Source organism: Mustelus asterias, chromosome 17, assembly GCF_964213995.1.
Source record: "Mustelus asterias chromosome 17, sMusAst1.hap1.1, whole genome shotgun sequence".
Lineage (NCBI taxonomy): Eukaryota > Metazoa > Chordata > Chondrichthyes > Carcharhiniformes > Triakidae > Mustelus > Mustelus asterias.
In genome coordinates, this window is record NC_135817.1 from 2,939,055 (window position 1) to 2,959,183 (window position 20,129).

The 20,129-nt window shown below is 50.6% G+C and overlaps 1 protein-coding gene across 2 annotated transcripts; it reads right to left on the bottom strand.

Annotated features, from left to right (window-relative positions):
* Positions 1-216: 216 nt before the first annotated feature.
* Positions 217-19,175, bottom strand: imp4 (IMP U3 small nucleolar ribonucleoprotein 4). 2 transcript variants are annotated; one of them, XM_078232156.1, is made up of 9 exons: positions 19,119-19,175; positions 17,169-17,277; positions 16,557-16,640; positions 14,956-15,065; positions 14,548-14,680; positions 12,752-12,906; positions 9,580-9,674; positions 6,976-7,049; positions 217-1,220 (listed from the first exon to the last, which is right to left on the bottom strand). In XM_078232156.1, the coding sequence occupies exons 1-9, from the start codon at positions 19,119-19,121 to the stop codon at positions 1,108-1,110; spliced, it is 876 nt and encodes a 291-aa protein (XP_078088282.1). In that variant the 5' UTR covers positions 19,122-19,175; the 3' UTR covers positions 217-1,107. The 2 variants fall into 2 exon arrangements, with proteins under 2 accessions (XP_078088282.1, XP_078088283.1); XM_078232157.1 differs by lacking the exon at positions 19,119-19,175 and adding an exon at positions 18,247-18,324.
* Positions 19,176-20,129: the final 954 nt, after the last annotated feature.

Sequence of the window (20,129 nt, forward strand, 5' to 3'; positions counted from 1 at the left end):
GTTCTTGTGTTCTTAAACACAACGTGTACTCCAGCATAAGTCAGCATCTTTGCCAACAGCTTCACAATGAGCAAAGTACAACACGATCCTTCCAGCTTGCAACTCTTCTTACTGCCTTCGTGTTTTGAGACTCTGGATCTCACCCCAGTGTCTCCCTTTAACATTCTACAAAGAGCTTCAGTGTGGACACATTGGAAAGAACATTCAGTTAACTCGCCTTTGGAACACATTTTAATTTTGAGATGCGCATGGAACAGAAAGTGGGCAGTAAAACTTTCCTGCCAGCCACCGCCAACAGACCAATAAAACTTACTGACCAACCGAGAGGAGTCTCATAGTCCTGCCATCCTAAGGGCCCAGCCAGTCCAAAATACTCCCGCCGTTAAGGCCAGTTGCCCGCCTGACCACCAAAAGCCCAGTCTCCAAGGGCTCAAGCATTGAATTTTCGGCTCAGGGTAAAATGTAACAGATTTGCCATTAGCTCCCCACCAGTCAGCACTTGGGCTCAGCACCCTCAGACTGCAGGGGGCAATTTGAGGAGTTACCAGGACGCCTGGTCACTCTCCCGAGACCCTATCTGCAGGAATGAGTGGTTGGATCTTTGTCATGGTGGCCAGGTGCCCTGCAAACACTCCCTGTCTGCGGACAGAGACAGTTGCTTGGTTGAGGTACCGAAGATCGGTTGGTTGCATCCCAGTGAGAGCCAACACCTTGTGAAGAATGCTTGAAAGGTGGGGAGCAAAGAAATAGCCATCGGACAGACATCTAATGCTGTGCCAGGGCTCAACTCTCATATCAAACAGTGGCAGCAGGGACCAACAATCAGCTTTACAAACACTTAACACTAACAAGTACTGGTCACCTGGTCATGAGTAAGTGACAGCTTCGGGCTAGCCAAAGGCCTGGTTTACAACAAGTAATAACCCCGGATTACCTGGGACATTTGTGCAGAGATGCTCCAGTTAATAAAATTGTCATTTCAACAAATTCTCATTTCAAAATCCAACGGTAGCCATGACAGTGCCAGAGCCCAGGCTCAACATGGTGTCAAACATTGACTGCTCCCGCCCCTTGTCCACACTAACATCAGTGATGTGATGTCTCATCTCACTCCGTGCTCAGGTATCTCTTCTTTTTGGCAGTGTTCGTATATGGATGCCAGCGCCATTCCGTGTCGGAGATGTTCTCATTTTCCAGGGTCCCCAGCTTAATCTGATACACTGCCAGAGGGGAAGACAAGAGGAAGACAGAACTGAGTTATTGGACTTAACAGTTCAAATCAAAGAGGCTACGGCTGGGGAGAGGCACAAGGCAAGGGAATAATCAATCAAATCTGCAACAATGTTTTCTCATTATAGAATCATAGAAGCCTACAAGTGCAGGAGGAGGCCATTCAGCCCATCGAGTCTGCACCGACCACAATCCCACCCAGGCCCCGTCCCCATAACCCCATGCATTTACCCTGCTAATCCCCCTGACACTAAGGGACAATTTAGCATGGCCAATCCACCTAACCCGCACATCTTTGGACTGTGGGAGGAAACCCAGAAGAAACACACACAGACACAGGGAGAACGTGTAGGCTCCACACAGATAGAGACACAAGCCGGGAATGGAAACCGGGTCCCTGGGCGGCAGTGCTAACCACTGTGCCGCCCATCAAATGCTGGGGCCCACATTCTTAAATAGACTAATCTAATCCCACTCTCCATGTCATATAGGAACAGATGTGGCCATTCCGCTAATCAATATGATCATGATCTGATTGTGGTCTCTTCCACTTTCCTGCCAGATCCCCCATAACCCTGACTCAGTTCCCCCAAAACCCTGACTGTCTATTAAAAATCTCTAACTCTGCCTTGAAGAAATTCAATGAGCCAGGCAACACTGTTTTCTGGGGAAGAGACCTGAACAACAACTTGGAGAAAACAATTCTCCTCATCTTCATCATGTTCATTTCCTGTATCCCCTGGTCCCAGTCTTTCCCACAAGGGAAAATCATCCTCCCGGTATCTGCCCTTTCAAATGCCCTCTGGATTTTATATGCTTTGATAAGGTCACCCTCTCATTCTTCGAAATGCCAAAAGATATGTTCAATCCTTCTTCACAACTTAAGCTCCTCCATCCAGGAATCCACAGAATCCCCACAGTGCAGGAAAAGGCCATTCGACCCATTGAGTCTGTACCAACTTTCCAAAAGAGTATCCCCCACCCAGACTCTCTCCTCTGCCCCATCCCCATAACTCCGCTCATTTCCCACGGCCAATCCACCAAAACTGCACATCTTTGTGGATTGGGGGAGGAAATCAGAGCACCCCGAGGAAACACACGCAGATGCGGGGGGAACGTACAAACTCCACACAGGACAGTTACCCGAAGCCAGAATCAAACCCAGCTCCCTGGCGCTGTGAGGCAGCGGTGTTAACCACTGTGCGATCACGCCGAAATGAGTCAAGTGAACCTTCTCTGAAATGCTTCTATTGCAATTATATCTTTTTTCAAATGAGAACAAACTGTACACAGTATTCTAGATGTGGTCTCACCGAGTGCCTGTGCAGCTGCTGCAAAACCTCCCCACTTCTATATTCCAATCCTCTTGCAATAAACACCAATATTCCGTTTGCCTTTCTCACTGGCTCAATCTCCAGATTAGCTTTTGTGATTCATGCACCATGACACCCAGATCCCTCTGTACCTCACCATTCTAAAATCTCTCATTTAAACAGTATACTGCTTTCCTATTCTCCCTGCCAAAGTGCATGCTTTCCCACATTATCCTCCATCTGCCAAATCTTGGCCCACTCGCTTGACAAGTCTACATCCTTCTGTAGTCTCTTTTCTTGATAACTTATTTTTCGACCTCTTCTTCACAGAATCATGGAATCCTCAGAGTGCAGAAGGACACCATTGAGCCCATCGCGTCTGCATCAACAACAAACCATCCTAGTCCATATCCCCACATATTTACTCGGCTCATCCCCCTGACACTAAGGGGGTAATTTTGCATAGCCAATCAACCTAACCCACACATCTTTGGTGTGGGAGGAAACTGGAGCACCCGGAGGAAACCCACCCAGACATGGAGAGAACATGCAAACTCCAGAGTCACCCGAGGTTGGAATTGAACCCGGGTCCCTGGAGATCTGAGGCAACAGTGCTAACCACTGTGCCACCAGTTCTTAAATCGGTCCCTCGGGAGTCTTGCTTCGCCTCTGAAAAGGAGTACTCAGAGGACTGCAGTCCAATGCACAACCCCCAGTCTGTCACAGGTGGGGTAAATAGTGGTTGGAGGGGCTAGTGGGTTGCCATGTGTTCTTTTTGTTGTCAACCCTTGCTCTTGGCGATGAAACCCGAGGTGCTCACATCCTTCTTGGATGCATTTCCTCCACTTTGGGCGTTCTTGGGCCAGCGATACCCAGATGTCGGAGGCTTTGACGGTGCCTTAGAAGTGTTTCCTCTCACTTGCTGGGGCTTGCTTGCCGCGTCAAAGCTCCGAGTAGAGCTCTTGTTCTAGAATTTTCGTGTCAGGCAGGTGGACGACGTGGCCCACCCAGTGGACCTCATGGAGTGTGGTCAATGCTGGGGGTGTTGGTCTGAGCAACAAGTCTTGATGTTGGTGCGCCAATCCTGCCAATGGATTTGCAGCACCTTGCCGACGCAGCACTGGTGGTGCCAGTCCAGTGTCTGTTGTACAAAGTCTACATCTCAAAGCCACATAGGAGGGTGGGCACCAAGACTGGTCTGTAGACCGTTAGCTTGATGCCGGGTCTGAAGTCCTGGTATTCAAACACTCTCTTCCTCGAGTGACTGAAAGTGTTCACGATGTCCATAGCCCATGGATTGTGATAACAGGGCGGGGTGGGTAGTGCTATGTGGTGGTTGCAGGTTGGGAGAAGACCTTGCCTTTCAGGTGTTTAGTGTAAGACCCATGCTCTTGTACGCCTCGATGAAGGTGCTGACAATAGCCCGAGAGCAAGGTTGCTCTTTTGGAGAATCGGTGCAGACCTGATGTGCTGAATGGTCTCCTCCTGCACTGTAGGGATTCTATGGATTTGGAAGATCTTCACATTGTTGAGGCGGACTTCTTCCAGCTAACGACAGAAAACCCAATTCATGCTTTGAGCATGGAAGGAACGACCCCAGAGAAACCTTTGAAGGAGAATCTTCCTGCGATACAGCTTTAACACAGCTCAGCAATCACAAGGACAGCATTCTAATATAACTCTCACCTCCACGTTCACAGATACAGACTGCTTACACAATTATTCAATATATAGAACATTGTTTCAAAATTCCAATCTTGCCTACGTGGGATTATTATTAAACCTTCACCTAAAATCTAGCTAGAAACGGTCTGTTCTTTTATAAAGTAAACTACCTTGCAGACAAACAGAAAATAAGCACAGAAATAGGCCATTCAGCCCTTCAAGCCTGCACCACCATTCAACATGATCATGGCTAATGTCAGGACCGTGAGGTACAAGCATTTGACTAGCATCTGCTTTACTCTAATGCAGGGGTGTTAAACCTATCCCCCCTTTTACCAAATCTATTAATTCACTCTTACAACTCTATTGAACGTAGTGCCATTTCAGAAGTGACTTCATAGAAATCATAGAAACCCTTCAGTGCAGGAAGAGGCCATTCGGCCCATCGAGTCTGCACCGACCACAATCCCACCCAGGCCCTACCCCCATATCCCTACATATTTTTACCCGCTAATCCCTCTAACCTACGCATCCCAGGACACTAAGGGGCAATTTTAGCACGGCCAATCAACCTAACCCGGACATCTTTGGACTGTGGGAGGAAACCGGAGCACCCGGAGGAAACCCACGCAGACACGAGGAGAATGTGCAAACTCCACACAGACAGTGACCCGAGCCGGGAATCGAACCCAGGTCCCTGGAGCTGTGAAGCAGCAGTGCTAACCACTGTGCTACCGTGCCGCCCTTGTGGGTTTGAGATGATCAGGTCAGGGGAAGAACCCATTTAAACTGAGAAAAGAATGAGGAACATTAGTCAGGAGTCATTGGAAATCTCTTCCTCCTCGAGAGGGGTGGCAGAGTGACGCAGTGGTTAGCACTGCTGCCTCACAGTGCCACAGACCCAGGTTCAATTCCCAGCTTCTGGGAATCTTCAGACATTCTTGTGCTTTTTTTATAAAAAAAAGTCTATTGTGGAAAATTATGAATACTTTTTTTTCAACACTTTCAAGTGCTTTGTAATCTTTAAATCTGTTCATCCAGAGATGCCTGTGCAGAGTCTGCACGTTCTCCCCGTGTCTGCGTGGGTTTCCTCTAGGTGCTCTGGTTTCCTCCCACAGTCCAAAGATGTGCAGGTTAGGTTGATTGGCCGTGCTAAATTACCCCTAGTGTCAGGGGGATTAGCAGGGTAAATGTGTAGGGATAGGGCCTAGGTGGGATGCGGTCAGTACAGACTCGATGGGCCGAATAGCCCCCTTCCGTACAGTAGGGATTCTATGATTCTATTCTATGAAAGGCGGTGGAAAGCAGGGTCTTTGGGCTTTATAAGGCAGAGTAAGAAGATTATTAATAAGCAAGGGGGAGAGGATTGAAAAGTTATTGGCAGGAAGATGGAGTCGAGGTCACAATCAGACCAGCCACATTCTTACTGAACGTTGGAGCAGGTTTGAAGGGCCAAGTGGTCACAATTACCTCTTGCTCCCAATTGGTAAAGATTTCATTTTACTCAAGTGTGTTTGGGCTAAATGTCAGTGAGTGAGGGGAAGGACCAAATCATTCAGCGTGGACTGAACAAAAATAAACAGGAGGGAAGCCAATTCTGAATGGGAAATAACTAACTGGGGTTCGGTCCTCCGAATCCCTCTCCTTTGAGAGGTCAATGTCAATTTTCCTGGAGACAGGGTTTTCTTCTCCTGGGAAGGTCAGTGGGGGCGGGGAGGGAAAGGATGGAGTGGGCAGGCAGAGAATGAATGATGAAGGAAGGGAAAGGTCGGTCGACAGAGAGGAGATTGATTGAACTCATTGGTGAGGCTGCTCGGCTGCTCTCCTCCTCGATACGTGACATCCTGTTCCGTACAACCTACCTGTTACCACGTGAGATAACTTGTCAAGTTTGCTTCTCTTATCAACTTCCAAGTCACTGAAACTGACCGATTTCAATTACCTCTGCCACCCACACCCCCAACCCCCTTGTCCTCCTCACCCAGCCAAAGGCACTCTTTTTGGGCCAAGTGGTCAGAGACACTTCCTAAACCTCAACCCCACCCCTTTCTTCATATGCGTCCCGAGCCCACGTAGAATACTAGACCATCTGTGCGCAAGGGACCTCATGACCAAATATAGCTTCCCTGGAAAGGAGAAAGGCTAGGCAAGACTTGGCACTGCCTCGCCAGGTAGCAGCCACAACTGTGCACCAGGCAGGTGGAGAGGAATGCTGGCGGGTGTGGGTGGAGAGTGCTGCTGAGGCCTGGAGGCCAGTCGGTGGAACATGGGCACTGCCCGCCCAGCTTTTGGGGATATTGCACTTCAATCATGTGCTCAACACATTCCATCCAAAATGCCAATGTGGAATTCATTACCACAGGAAGTAGTTGCTGCCAAAACATTGAATGTATTCAAGAGGCGGCTGGATATAGCACCTGGGGCGAATGGGATCAAAGGTTATGGGGAGAAAGCAGGATTAGGCTATTGAGCCACGCGGAACAGGCTCGAAGGGCTGAATGGCCTCCTCCTGCTCCTATCTTCTATGTTTCTATTGCAGATGGAGTCTGCGCCCAGCTGCCTGTCACACTGCAGTGACAGGCCAGGACCAGGAGGTGCTGCGCCCACGGCGAGTTTCTGGAAATCTCTCGCTCGTTTTGCAGATGAATTTTTTTTTAAAAAGCAATCCCATTGAGCGAGTGTGGCCCACCCGAGAGGCTGTTTGCCAGGAGGGAGCTTCCGGAACATTCTGCTCAGAGAGAGGTCTCGTGGAGGAGGAGATACTTACGTTTCATTTCAAACCTGGGCCCCACTTCAGACAGCTCAATGTTTTTGTGGTCCAGCTTTTTGTAGACGTGGTGCCTGGGGAGCAGCAGACAATACAACAAGTTACCATTTAGGAGCGGCATTCCTCGACCCCTCACCCACTGCCACCAGCAACCCCTCCCCCCCCACCCCTGCCACTAGCATCCCCCCCGCCACTGCCACCAGCATATTCCTCCCCACCGCCACCAGCATTCCCCTCCCCTCACCTCCGCCTCCCCCACCCCACTTGCTCTTGCTAAAGCACCATCACCCTGTTAGGGTTTCAGACACACGCACTAAAGTTGGCGCTCTTTTATTCATGAAAGAGACAGTGAGAGTTGACAACCAATATCTCAAGAGCCATTCAGCCATTTGGGGGAAGAGAATGAGGGTGCAAATCACAGCCTGATCCCCAGCCGGTGGACACTCATGCATTTTGCTTAGATGTTGCAACCAAATTCATGAGCGACACCTCCTATCATCCCCAGGAGGCCTCAAGTAATAGGAGCAGGAGTAGGTCGTTTTGCCCTCTGAGCCTACTCTGCCACTCAATAGGGGATCACGGCTCACCTGACATTGGTGCTTTTGCAAGAGCAATGGCGGCACGGTGGCACAGTGGCAAGCACAGCGACAGGGACCCGGGTTCGATTCCCAGCTTGGGTCACTGTCTGTGCGGAGTCCACACGTTCTCCCCATGTCTGCGTGGGTTTCCTTCGGATGCTCCAGTTTCCTCCCACAGTCCGAAAGACGTGCTGGTTAGGTGCGTTAGCCATGCTAAATTCTCCCTCAGCGTACCCGAACAGGCACCGGAGTGTGGCGACTGGGGGATTTCCACAGTAATTTCTTTGCAGTGTTAATGTAAGCCTTACTTGTGGCACTAATAAATAAACCGAACTCAAAAAAAACCCTAACATCCACTTTCCTGCCCTTTCCCACAATTCTTGATTCCCTCATTGATCAAAGGTCTATCTATTTCAGCCTTAAACATAAAGATTCTGCCCTCACAGCTCTCTGTGGCAAGGAGGTCCAAAGATTCACAACTGTCAGCAGAAATTCCTCCTCATCTCATTCTTAAATTGGCCCCCCTTTATGCTGAGACTATATTCTCTGATCCTAGACTCTCCCATAAAGGGCATTTTCCCTGTCAAGCCCCTCAAGAACCCAATATATTTCAATGAGATCACCCCTCATTTTTCTAAATTCCAATGAGAAAAGACCTAACCTGTTTACTCGTTGGAGTTTAGAAGGATGAGGGGGGATCTTATTGGAACGTACAGGATACTGCGAGGCCTGGATAGAGTGGGCATGGAGAGGATGTTTCCACTAGTAGGAAACACTAGAACCAGAGGGAACAACCTCAGGCTAAAGAGATGATCCCTTAAAACAGAGATGAGGAATTTCTTCAGTCAAAGAGTGGTGAATCTGTGGAACTCTTTGCCGCAGAAGGCTGTGGAGGCCAGGTCATTGAGTGTCTTTAAGACAGAGATAGATAGGTTCTTGATTAATAAGGGGATCAGGGGTTATAGGGAAAAGGCAGGAGAATGGGGATGAGAAAAATATCAGCCATGATTGAATGGCGGAGCAGACTCGATGGGCCAAGTGGCCTAATTCTGCTCCTACGTCTTATGGTCTTTAACCTTTCCTCATTAGACAATCCCTTCATAAAATCAATGCAGTGCAGAAAGAGGCCATTCGACCCATCAGGTCTGCACCCACTCTTCAAAAGAGCATCCCATCCAGGCTCTTCCCTTCGCCCTATCCCCATAACCCTGCACATTCACGACGGCGAATACACCAAACCTATACATCTTTGGGCTGTGCAGGTAATCGGAGCACCCGGAGGAAACTTTCATGGACACGGGAAGAATGTGCAGACTCCGCAAAGAGTCATCTAAGGTCAAAATCAAACCCAGGTCTCTCGCGGTGAGGCAGTAGTGCTAACTACTGTGCCACCGTGTCACCTCCGAGAAATGAATCTTGCTGCATTTTCTAAAGTTTATGTGTCACAAGTAGGCTTACATTAACACTGCAATGAAGTTACTGTGAAAATCCCCTGGTCGCCACACTCCGGGGCCTATTCGGGTACATAGAGGGAGAATTTAGAACGGCCAATTCACCTAACCAGCACGTCTTTCAGACTGTGGGAGGAAACCGGAGCACCCGGAGGAAACCCACGCAGACACGGGGAGAACATGCAGATTTCGCACAGTGACCCAAGCCGGGAATCGAACCCGAGTCCCTGGCACTGAGGCAACAGTGCTAACCACTGTGCCACCGTGCAGCCCGTACAATCACCAGAGCTACACGGCAATGCCCAGGAGTTAGCGTTTGACAAAGCTCGAGTGCAGTACTGACATGGCACCAGCCAGCGGAAAAACATGGTGCTAACTGTATGAAGCTCGTGCTTTACTGGAGTACGCAAGGTCTGTCCGAGCACGGGGCAGCAGACGGGATACAGAACAGTCCGTGGAAACCTTCATACTCTTCATTAACACAGAAAGTGACAGCCCAAGATTTGAAGGCTCAGGAATAAGCCCTCCCCAATGCTAAACAACGGGTCGTCGTACAGTCAGGCCCCGGGATGTACCTGAAAGAGATGTAGTCGTCCTGGTTTGCAAACGTGATTACCCTCCTGCTGTCGTCTTTCGGAACAGGAAACAAATACTTTAGGATGCTGGAAACCTGTGAGATAACAAGGCAGCACTCAGTCAGGAAGCAAACAGGCAAGTGATTAGCCACTGGATTAACATACAGCATGGTGGTGAATGGCTTCGACATGGGGGCACAGTGCCAGGGTAAGAGTCTGATCATTTACAACAGAGGAACAATGCTTCCTGCGCTCAAAGGTTTGTGAATCAGTGTAACCTCTACTCCAGAGGGCTGTGCAAGCTTCATTCTTCAATATATTTCTTATGCCCTTAGATTCACATACAACTCAATGCACAACAACAGTCATTGATCAATACATTTTGGAATAGATAGCCCTACCAAACGTGCCTAGGAAAGGTGTAGCATGGGGTTAGATACAGAGTAAAGCTCCCTCTACACTGTCCCCATCAAACACTCCCAGGACAGGTACAGCACGGGGTTAGATACAGAGTAAAGCTCCCTCTACACTGTCCCCATCAAACACTCCCAGGATAGGAACAGCACGGGGTTAGATACAGAGTAAAGCTCCCTCTACACTGTCCCCATCAAACACTCCCAGGACAGGAACAGCACGGGGTTAGATACAGAGTAAAGCTCACTCTACGCTGTCCCCATCAAACACTCCCAGGACAGGGACAGCACGGGGTTAGATACAGAGTAAAGCTCCCTCTACACTGTCCCCATCAAACACTCCCAGGACAGGTACAGCACGGGGTTAGATACAGAGTAAAGCTCCCTCTACACTGTCCCCATCAAACACTCCCAGGATAGGAACAGCACGGGGTTAGATACAGAGTAAAGCTCCCTCTACACTGTCCCCATCAAACACTCCCAGGACAGGAACAGCACGGGGTTAGATACAGAGTAAAGCTCACTCTACGCTGTCCCCATCAAACACTCCCAGGACAGGGACAGCACGGGGTTAGATACAGAGTAAAGCTCCCTCTACACTGTCCCCATCAAACACTCCCAGGACAGGTACAGTACGGGGTTAGATACAGAGTAAAGCTCCCTCTACACTGTCCTCATCAAACACTCCCAGGACAGGTACAGCATGGGGTTAGATACAGAGTAAAGCTCCCTCTACACTGTCCTCATCAAACACTCCCAGGACAGGTACAGCATGGGGTTAGATACAGAGTAAAGCTCCCTTGTACTGAACGACAAAAATGTACCTCCACCCCAGCCAGGTACCAGCAGCCTTCCTGCACCAGGTTAACGCTTCCCGCAGTAGCCAAGAGTGAAACACAAATTCATCTTGATCAGACTAAAGCGAGGTCGTTGATGGTCCCCCTGCTCCATTGTAAAGGCGTGGGCACTCACACTCTTGAAGCAGGACTTGGGCACAGGCAGCGGGGACTCCCATTCCGTCAGACAGGGCTGCTTTACAGCTGAACAGCTCAGTCCAGCTGCACTTTAGACAGGCAAGGCTGAGCCAACCCCCCCCTCGCACTTCAAAAAGGCAAGAAACTTGCAATTTCATCGTGCCTTTCAGGACATCCCGTGCTTTATCACAAGCGAGAGATTACATTACATGTGCTGGCGTGATTCTGCAGGCAAACATGAAAGAGGTCTTTCGCATAGCAAGATCCCAGCAATGTTTCAATGTGCGAAATGACCAGATGACGTGCATTTTTGGGATTGGCTGAGTGAGAAAAGCCGGCTCGGGATCCTCTCGGCTCCCCATTCCCTCATAGAATTATACAGTGCGGAGGAGGCCCTTCAACTTCATAGAAATAGAAATCATAGAAACCCTACAGTGCAGGAGGCCATTTGGCCCATCGAGTCTGCACCGACCACAATCTCACCCAGGCCCCACCCCCATATCCCTACATATTTAACCGTTAATCCCTCTAACCTACACATCTCAGGACACTAAGGGGCAATTTTAGCATGGCCAATCAACCTAACCCGCACATCTTTGGACTTGTTGGGTCTGAACTGACACACAAGAAACGCCTGACCTCCAACCTAATCCCATTTGCCAGCACTTGGCCCATAGCCTTGAATGTTATGGAGTGCCAAGTACTCATCCGGGTACTTTTTAAAGGATGCGAGACAAGCCACCTATACCACTCTCCCAGGCAGTGCATTCCAGACCATCACCATCCTCTGGGTAAAACAAGCTTTTCCTCACCTCCACCCCGGCCCCACAAAGCCTCCTGCCCCTCACCTTCAACCTTTGTCCCCCCCATGACTGACCCCTCAAATAAGGGGAACAGCTGCTCCTTATCCACTAAGATCTTGTCCCTTATGATCTTGTACACCTCAATTAGGTCACCCCTCAGTCTTCGCTGCTCTAAAGGAAACCAACCCAAGTCTTTCCAACCTCTCTTCATAATTTAAATGTTCCACCCAAGGCAGCATCCTGGTGAATCTCCTCTGCACCCTCTCCAGTGTAATCACATCCTTCCTACAATGTGGCGACCAGAACTGCACACAGTACTCCAGCTGTGGCCTCACCAAAGTTCTGGATAGTATGGTGGCACAGTGGTTAGCACTGCTGCCTCACAACGCCAGGGACCCGGGTCACTGTGTGTGTGGAGTTTGCACATTCTCCCCGTGTCTGCATGGGTTTCCTCGGGGTGCTCCAGTTTCCTCCCACAGTCCAAAGACGTGCGGATTAGGTTGATTGGCCATGCTAAATTGACCCTAGTGTCAAGGGGATCAGCAGGGTAAATATGTGGGGTTACGGGAATAGGGCCTGGGTGGGATTGTGGTCGGTGCAGACTTGATGGGTCAAATGGCCTCATTCTATAGGGATTCTATGATACTATACAGCTCCAACATGACCTCCCTGCTTTTGCAACCTATGCCTTGATTGATGCAGGCAAGTGTCCCATATGCCTTTTTCACCATCCTACCAACATGCCCTTCTGGCTTCAGAGATCTGCGGACAAACATGCCAAGGTCCCCGTGTTCCTCAGCACTTCAGAGTGTCATGCCATTCATTGAATACTTCCTTGTCAAATCTCTGGTCTTCTTCTGAAAAAGCAAAACCAAGTGGTGGGAGAGTGTTTGGGTTTTTTTTAAACGAGGTGCAGGTCCGAGTGTGTGGCCAGGTTGTGGGGGAGGGGAGGTGACCTTCGCCTGCCACATGCTGTACCTACCCTCAGGCCGAGCTTCGAGGTGAGGTTGTGGAAGATGAGATGTGGGTACGCCTCCGACATGGTGCCAATGTTTGGGATGTCGTGTCGCATCACCACGTTGGAGAGGGTGAAGTAGGCAGTCGGCCCAAAGGGCAGGTGGCACACAATGAGCCCATCTGGAGGAAGCGATGGAGGGAGAGGGGAGGCAAGAGAGAAAAGAACAAGTTAGCAGAGACCGAAGGAGGCAGCATTCCTGGAACAGGACATTCCCAGTTAATCCCTCAGACCATTCCGGAGCAGGACATTCCCAGTTTATCCCTCAGACCATTCCGGAGCAGGACATTCCCAGTTTACCCCTCAAACCATTCCGGAGAAGGACATTCCCAGTTTATCCCTCAGACCATTCCAGAGCAGGACATTCTCCGTTTATCCCTCTGACCATCCCTGGAGCAGGACTTTCCCCGTTTATCCTTCAGACCATCCCTGGAGCAGGGCATTCCCCATTTATCCCTCAGGCCATTCCAGAGCAGGACATTCCCAGTTCATCCCTCAGCTCCACAGAAGCTTCACCACAGGCTCACCTCCCTGAGATATTAGCAAGGAAACACATCCAGAACTAACTGGGTATCAACTCCAAGCTCTCTCACATTCTTCTCCGCAACATCTTTAACTGACACAGGTGGTAGCTTCAACATTGTTCAAGAACCCAAGGGGTTGGATGCAGAATTGGCCCAAACAAAGAACTGGGACATGCCCATGGGGGCTCAAGGGGAAGGCTATGGGTCAGGCTTTGTGTAGGTCAATGAAGACAATGACCAACTCCACGGGGACTGGAGCTTTGCGCTGTTCTGGAGAAATGGTTCTGACAGAGGCAGAGCATGTGTGATTCAGTGCAGCCCTCGTCTCTCCTATTTACTCATTTCCCACAAAGTTAGAGAACATTATTCATAGAAACATAGAAGATAGGAGCAGGAGGAGGCCATTCGGCCCTTCGAGCCTGCTCCGCCATTCATTACGACCATGGCTGATCATCCAACTCAATAGCCTAATCCTGTTTTTTCCCCCCATAGGACATAGGAGCAGAATTAGGCCACTCGGTCCATCAAGCCTGCTCCTCCATTCAACCATGGCTGATATTTTTCTCATCCCCACAACCGTTGATCCCGTTCGTCCCAAGTGCTATATCCAGCCGCCTCTTGAATACATTCAATGTTTTGGCATCAACTACTTCCTGTGGTAATGAATTCCACAGGCTCACCACTCTTTGGGTGAAGAAATGTCTCCTCACCTCCGTCCTAAATGGTCTACCCTGAATCCTCAGATGTGACCCCTGGTTCTAGACACTCCCACCATCGGAAACATCCTCCCTGCATCTACACTGTCCAGTCCTGTTAGAATTTTATAAGTCTCTATGAGATCCCCCCCCCCGACCCCCATTCGTCTGAACTCCAGTGAAAACAATCCTAACCTAGTCAATCTCTCCTCGTACATCAGTCCCACCATCCCTGGAAAACACGAAGGTACATGAACACGGTTATCCCAGTTTTCAGTGAGTGAAGTGTTGCCACTTAAAGGGAACAGTTTTAACAAAGTTATCTGGCCTGCACCCTCTATGGAAAAAGCTAGGTCTCCCCACGGCCGCAGAACTGTGACTGAAATCAGGAGCTTGCAACACATGACAGAATGTACATGCATTACTCTTACACACGAACGCTCTGTCACCTGACCTGGTACTCCCCGTGCTCCCAACGCACACCCCCAGACCCAGTGTATCTCGCTACAATGCTCCTGCTCTTACACATGCTCTGCCATCTGACCTGGTACTCCCCGGTGCTCATGCACAATCAGCAGATCGGTGACACCGTTTGCCTTGGATGCCTGGACCAGGGCGTCAATATCGTGCTTCCCTCGGTTCATCCGCTGGCCATTCGGGAAAATCAGCTTGACCTCCTGAAAGAAAAAAAGGGGACGTCAGGGAATTCAGAGGCAGCAACTCAAGAGCAGGGAGAACCCCAAATCAACCCCACTGCCCTCTCAGGGATTTCACCGAGACACCACATTCATTCCTCAGTAACAAAAGAACTGATCATTTTACATGGTGCTGCATAAATATTCCAACAGCAGGTTTCTAAAAACAAACTGCTTAGACCTCACCTCTAACACATAATGGAAATCTCCTGATGATTGACCCCCCATTAATCCTCCATTGGAGCGACCATTCTCACCTGAACAAACTGTTTCAGCTTGGAACTTGGATCCCGGGATGTTGTGATCATGATTTTTGGATCTTCCACCCCAGCCCACCTGTACTCGTCATCCATCTGGCTGCTGACTCCTGGGGTAAGCCACAAGTTAATGAATGAGAGAATTGTACAGCTCCTGAAATCGTAATCTGCCCCGACACCAATCCGCACCAGAACCCGCCCCAATACTGATCACCCTCCCCACACCATAACCCACCCCAACACCGATCCCCCCAGCACCGCACCCATCCTGACACCGGACCTCCGCACAGTAACCCACTCTGATACTGATTCCCCCCCTCCCCCCGCACTGTAACCCACCAACACCCAACCACCCTGCACCATAACCCACCCTGACATCGATGCACCCTGCACCAGAACCTGCCCCGACACGGATCCCCAACATGCCATAACCGATCACTACATCAATCCCTCCCAAGCACCGCAACTCACGCTGACATACATCTCCCCACACCGGAGCCTGCCCCAACATCATAACCCACCCAGACACCGAACCGCACCGTAACCCACCCCGACACCAAACCGCACCGTAACCCACCCCGACACCAAACCGCACCGTAACCCACCCCGACACCAAACCGCACCGTAACCCACCCCGACACCAAACCGCACCGTAACCCACCCCGACACCAAACCGCACCGTAACCCACCCCGACACCAAACCGCACCGTAACCCACCCCGACACCAAACCGCACCGTAACCCACCCCGACACCAAACCGCACCGTAACCCACCCCGACACCAAACCGCACCGTAACCCACCCCGACACCAAACCGCACCGTAACCCACCCCGACACCAAACCGCACCGTAACCCACCCCGACACCAAACCGCACCGTAACCCACCCCGACACCAAACCGCACCGTAACCCACCCCGACACCAAACCGCACCGTAACCCACCCTGACACCAAACCACACCGTAACCCATCCCGACACTGACCCCTCCACACCGTAACCCACCCCGACACCAAACCGCACCGTAACCCACCTCGACACCAAACCGCACCATAACCCACCCCGACACCAAACCACACCGTAACCCACCCCCCCGAACCGCACCGTAACCCACCCCGACACCAAACCACACCATAACCCACCCCGACACCAAACCGCACCGTAACCCACCCGACACTGACCCCCTCCACACCGTAACCCACCCTGACACCAATCCGCATTGTAACCCACCCGACACTGACCCCCTCCACACCGTAACCCACCCTGACACCAATCCGCATTGTAACCCACCCGACACTGACCCCCTCTGCACTGTAACTCACCTGACGCAGACATCACACTCCGCTCCAGCACTGAGCCATTGTGGTGCAGGCAATGAATTTAAGCAGCCTAACCTCCTACTGACCCGCGAACTGTCTGATCTACACATATTTCCCACATTACTGAATCTGCACAATGTTTTGAGCAAGGCAGGCCTCCCCTCCCTCAGATTCCCTTTCATTCCCCTGGCCCACATTCAGCAATGCTCAGTATTGTTTGCTTCTCTCAGCCCTGTCCTGCGGCCTTCGCCCTTTCATCACTTTTCCGAGAAAGACTCATTCTCACCCTCGCCTCCCTCGTCGTCGTATTCCAGCACCTTCTGCAGCTCCAGCGCATCCCGCCGCAACTCCGTGGGAATCAGCTTGTTCTCTGTAAGAGGAAAGAGGAAATATCTCATCTGGATACAACAGAGGGTAAAGCTGCCTCTACTATGTACCCATCACACGTCCCAGGACAGGTAAGGCAAGGGGTTAGATACAGAGTAAAGCTCCCTCTACACTGTCAACCTCAAACACTCCCAGGACAGGTATAACGTGGGGATTAGATAGTGTGGTGGGAACTTTGCTCCATCTCCATCAAACATCCCAGGACAGGTACAGCACGGGGTTAGATAAAGAGTAAAGCTCCCTCTACGGGGAGAACGTACCCACTCCACACAGACAGTGACCCAAGCCGGGAATCGAACCCGGGAGCCAGGCGCTATGAGGCAGCAGTGCGAACCACTGTGCCACCGATATTTGCACTGTGACTTCAACATAGCAAACACCTGGTCCAAAGCACTTGACAAGAATGATGCTAGTGAAAGCATCGAACACTCCCAGGACAGGTATAGCTCAGGATTAGTTAATACATTGCCAGGATTCAGAAGCCAATGAGAGGCACAAGATAGAGACGCACCTTCGAGGGCACATTTGAGTTTCTGTTTCTTCTCCTCGATGGTCCGCAGTTTATCCTCCTGTGCCTTATGGTAAAGGTACTCCCTCCGCAGTCGAGCTTCCCGACGTAGCTAAACAGTTGAATAGAGTATCAAGTGAATGGGATACAATGGACTCAGCCAAAGGCTGGACACACACACACACACATACATGCACAGGCAGAGTCACATACACACTTAGCAGCAACTGGTTAGGTGCATTGGCTATACTAAATTCTCCCTCAGTGTATCCAAACAGGCACCGGAATGTGGCAACTAGGGGAATTTCACAGTAACTTCATTGCAGTGTTAATGTAAGCCTACTTGTGACACTAGTAGAGTCATAGAGGTTTACAGCATGGAAACAAGCCCTTTGGCCCAAATTGTCCATGCTGCCCCTTTGTTTTTAACCACTAAGCTAGTCCCAATTGCCCGCATTTGGCCCATATCCCTCTATACCCATCTTACCCATATACCTGTCTAAACATTTTTTAAAAGACAAAACTGTACCCGCTTTTACTACTACCTCTCACAGCTTGTTCCAGACACTCACTACACTCCGCATGAAAAAAATTGCTCCTCTGGATTCCTTTTGTATCTCTCCCTTTAAACCCATGCCCTCTAGTTTTAGACTCCCCTACCGTTGGGAAAAGATGTTGACCATCTAGCTGATCTATGCCCCTCATTATTTTATAGACCTCTATAAGATCACCCCTGAGCCTCCTGCGCTATGGGGAAAAAAGTCCCAGTCTTTCCAGCTTATCATTATAACGCAAACCATCAAGTCCCAATAGCGTCCCAATGAATCTTTTCTGCACTCTTTCTAGTTTAATAATATCCTTTCTATAATAGGGTGACCAGAACTATACACAGTTAATTAATTAACTGTATACAGTTATTAATAAATAAACTTAAAAACTGGAAAAACAGGGAAACCAGAGACATAAATCCTTAGTGCGCTTTGCTCTCCATCCAATCCCCAAATCTCCCGAGCATGAAGGGGGGCAGCCTGAGAGAGAATTAAACTGAACCCCCTCCCTCCCCCTCCTCACACACACTCACCATGAAGGGGATACAGCATAAGACACAGGAGCAGAATTAGGCCACTCGGCCCATCGAGTCTGCTCCGCCATTCAATCATGGCTGATATTTTTCTCATCCCCATTCTCCTGCCTTTTCCCCATAACCCCCGATCCCCTTATTAATCAAGAACCTATCTATCTCTGTCTTAAAGACACTCAATGACCTGGCCTCCACAGCCTTCTGCAGCAAAGAGTTCCACAGATTCACCACTCTCTGGCTGAAGAAATTCCTCCTCATCTGTTTTAAAATTCCTCCTCATCTGTTCCCTTTAGCCTGAGGTTGTGCCCTCTGGTTCTAGTTTTTCCGACTAGTGGAAACATCCTCTCCACGTCCACTCTATCCAGGCCTCGCGGTATCCTGTAAGTTTCAATAAGATCCCCCCCTCATCCTTCTAAATTCCACAATGAGTACAGACCCAGAGTCCTCAACCGTTCCTCATTCAACAAGCTCTTCATTCCAGGGATGAGGGAGAATTAAACTCTCTGTCTCTCTCTCACACTCTCTCTCTCTCCCACTCACTCTCTCTTTCACTCCCTCTCTCACACTCATTCACACTCTCCCTCTCTCTCTCTCCCTCCCTTCCTTCCTTCCTTCACTCCCTCCCTCTCACTCCCCCTCCCTCTCTCCCACACTCACTCACTCTCTCTTTCACTCCCTCACTCACTCTCCCTTCCTTCCTTCACTCCCTCCCTCTCCCACACTCCCTCCCTCTCTCCCACACTCACTCACTCTCTCTTTCACTCCCACTCTCTCTCTCTCCCACACTCACTCTCTCTTTCACTCCCTCTCACACTCACTCTCTCTCTCACTCTCTCACTCACTATCTCTCTCTCCCACACTCCCTCACTCACCATGCTGGCAGCCCCAGCGCTTCCTGCGCACCGGCCCTCTCGAGTGGCTGATACGTCACAACCAATCACAGCTCGCCATTCTCCTCGACGCACCATTGGTTGTCGTATAAAGAGACAGCGCGATTGGCGAAACTGCCGCCGAGGCCGCATTTCATTGGTGGGAGCAGCTGTCCATCAGAACATGGGCGGAGCGATGACGCTGGAGAGGGCGGGAGGATGCGTTTGATTGGTTAGCGTCATTTTCAGCCGCTGCGTCAAGGCCACCTGATTGGTCAAAGGGGCGAGAGGGTGACTGGTGGAGGGAGCCGCCGCCTGGGAAAAGGATCGCCGGATCCTATTGGCTGGTCAGGATGTCAGTCTGAAGAAGCGGTCGCCGGATTGGCGAAGCGGGAAGGGGGCGGAGCCGCGTCTGGATTGGCCGAGTGCAGTGAGGGGCTGTGTGCGGATTGGTGGAGCCGGTGAGGAGCTGTGTGCGGATTGGTGGAGCCGGTGAGGAGCTGTGTGCGGATTGGTGGAGCCGGTGAGGAGCTGTGTGCGGATTGGTGGAGCCGGTGAGGAGCTGTGTGCGGATTGGTGGAGCCGGTGAGGAGCTGTGTGCGGATTGGTGGAGCCGGTGAGGAGCTGTGTGCGGATTGGTGGAGCCGGTGAGGAGCTGTGTGCGGATTGGTGGAGACTACAACTGTTCACACTGTTCCTCCAGATGTGGGACTTTCTAGTTGGAGGCAGCTGATCCATAGTCAATGCCCCATCCACCCATTGTTCATACCCCATCCATCCACAGTCAATGCCCCATCCACCCATTGTTCATACCCCATCCATCCACAGTCAATGCCCCATCCACCCACAGTCAATGCCCCATCCACCCATAGTCAATACCCCATCCACCCACAGTCAATACCCCATCCACCCATAGTCAATACCCCATCCACCCATAGTCAATACCCCATCCACCCATAGTCAATACCCCATCCACCCATAGTCAATGCCCCATCCACCCACAGTCAATGCCCC

Coding starts and splice junctions, on each gene's coding strand:
- imp4 (XM_078232156.1), bottom strand. Junction 15,066..16,556: donor CGACGACGAGGGAGGCGAGG/GTGAGAATGAGT, acceptor GGCTTACCCCAG/GAGTCAGCAGCCAGATGGAT. Junction 14,681..14,955: donor AGCTGAAACAGTTTGTTCAG/GTGAGAATGGTC, acceptor TTTTTCTTTCAG/GAGGTCAAGCTGATTTTCCC.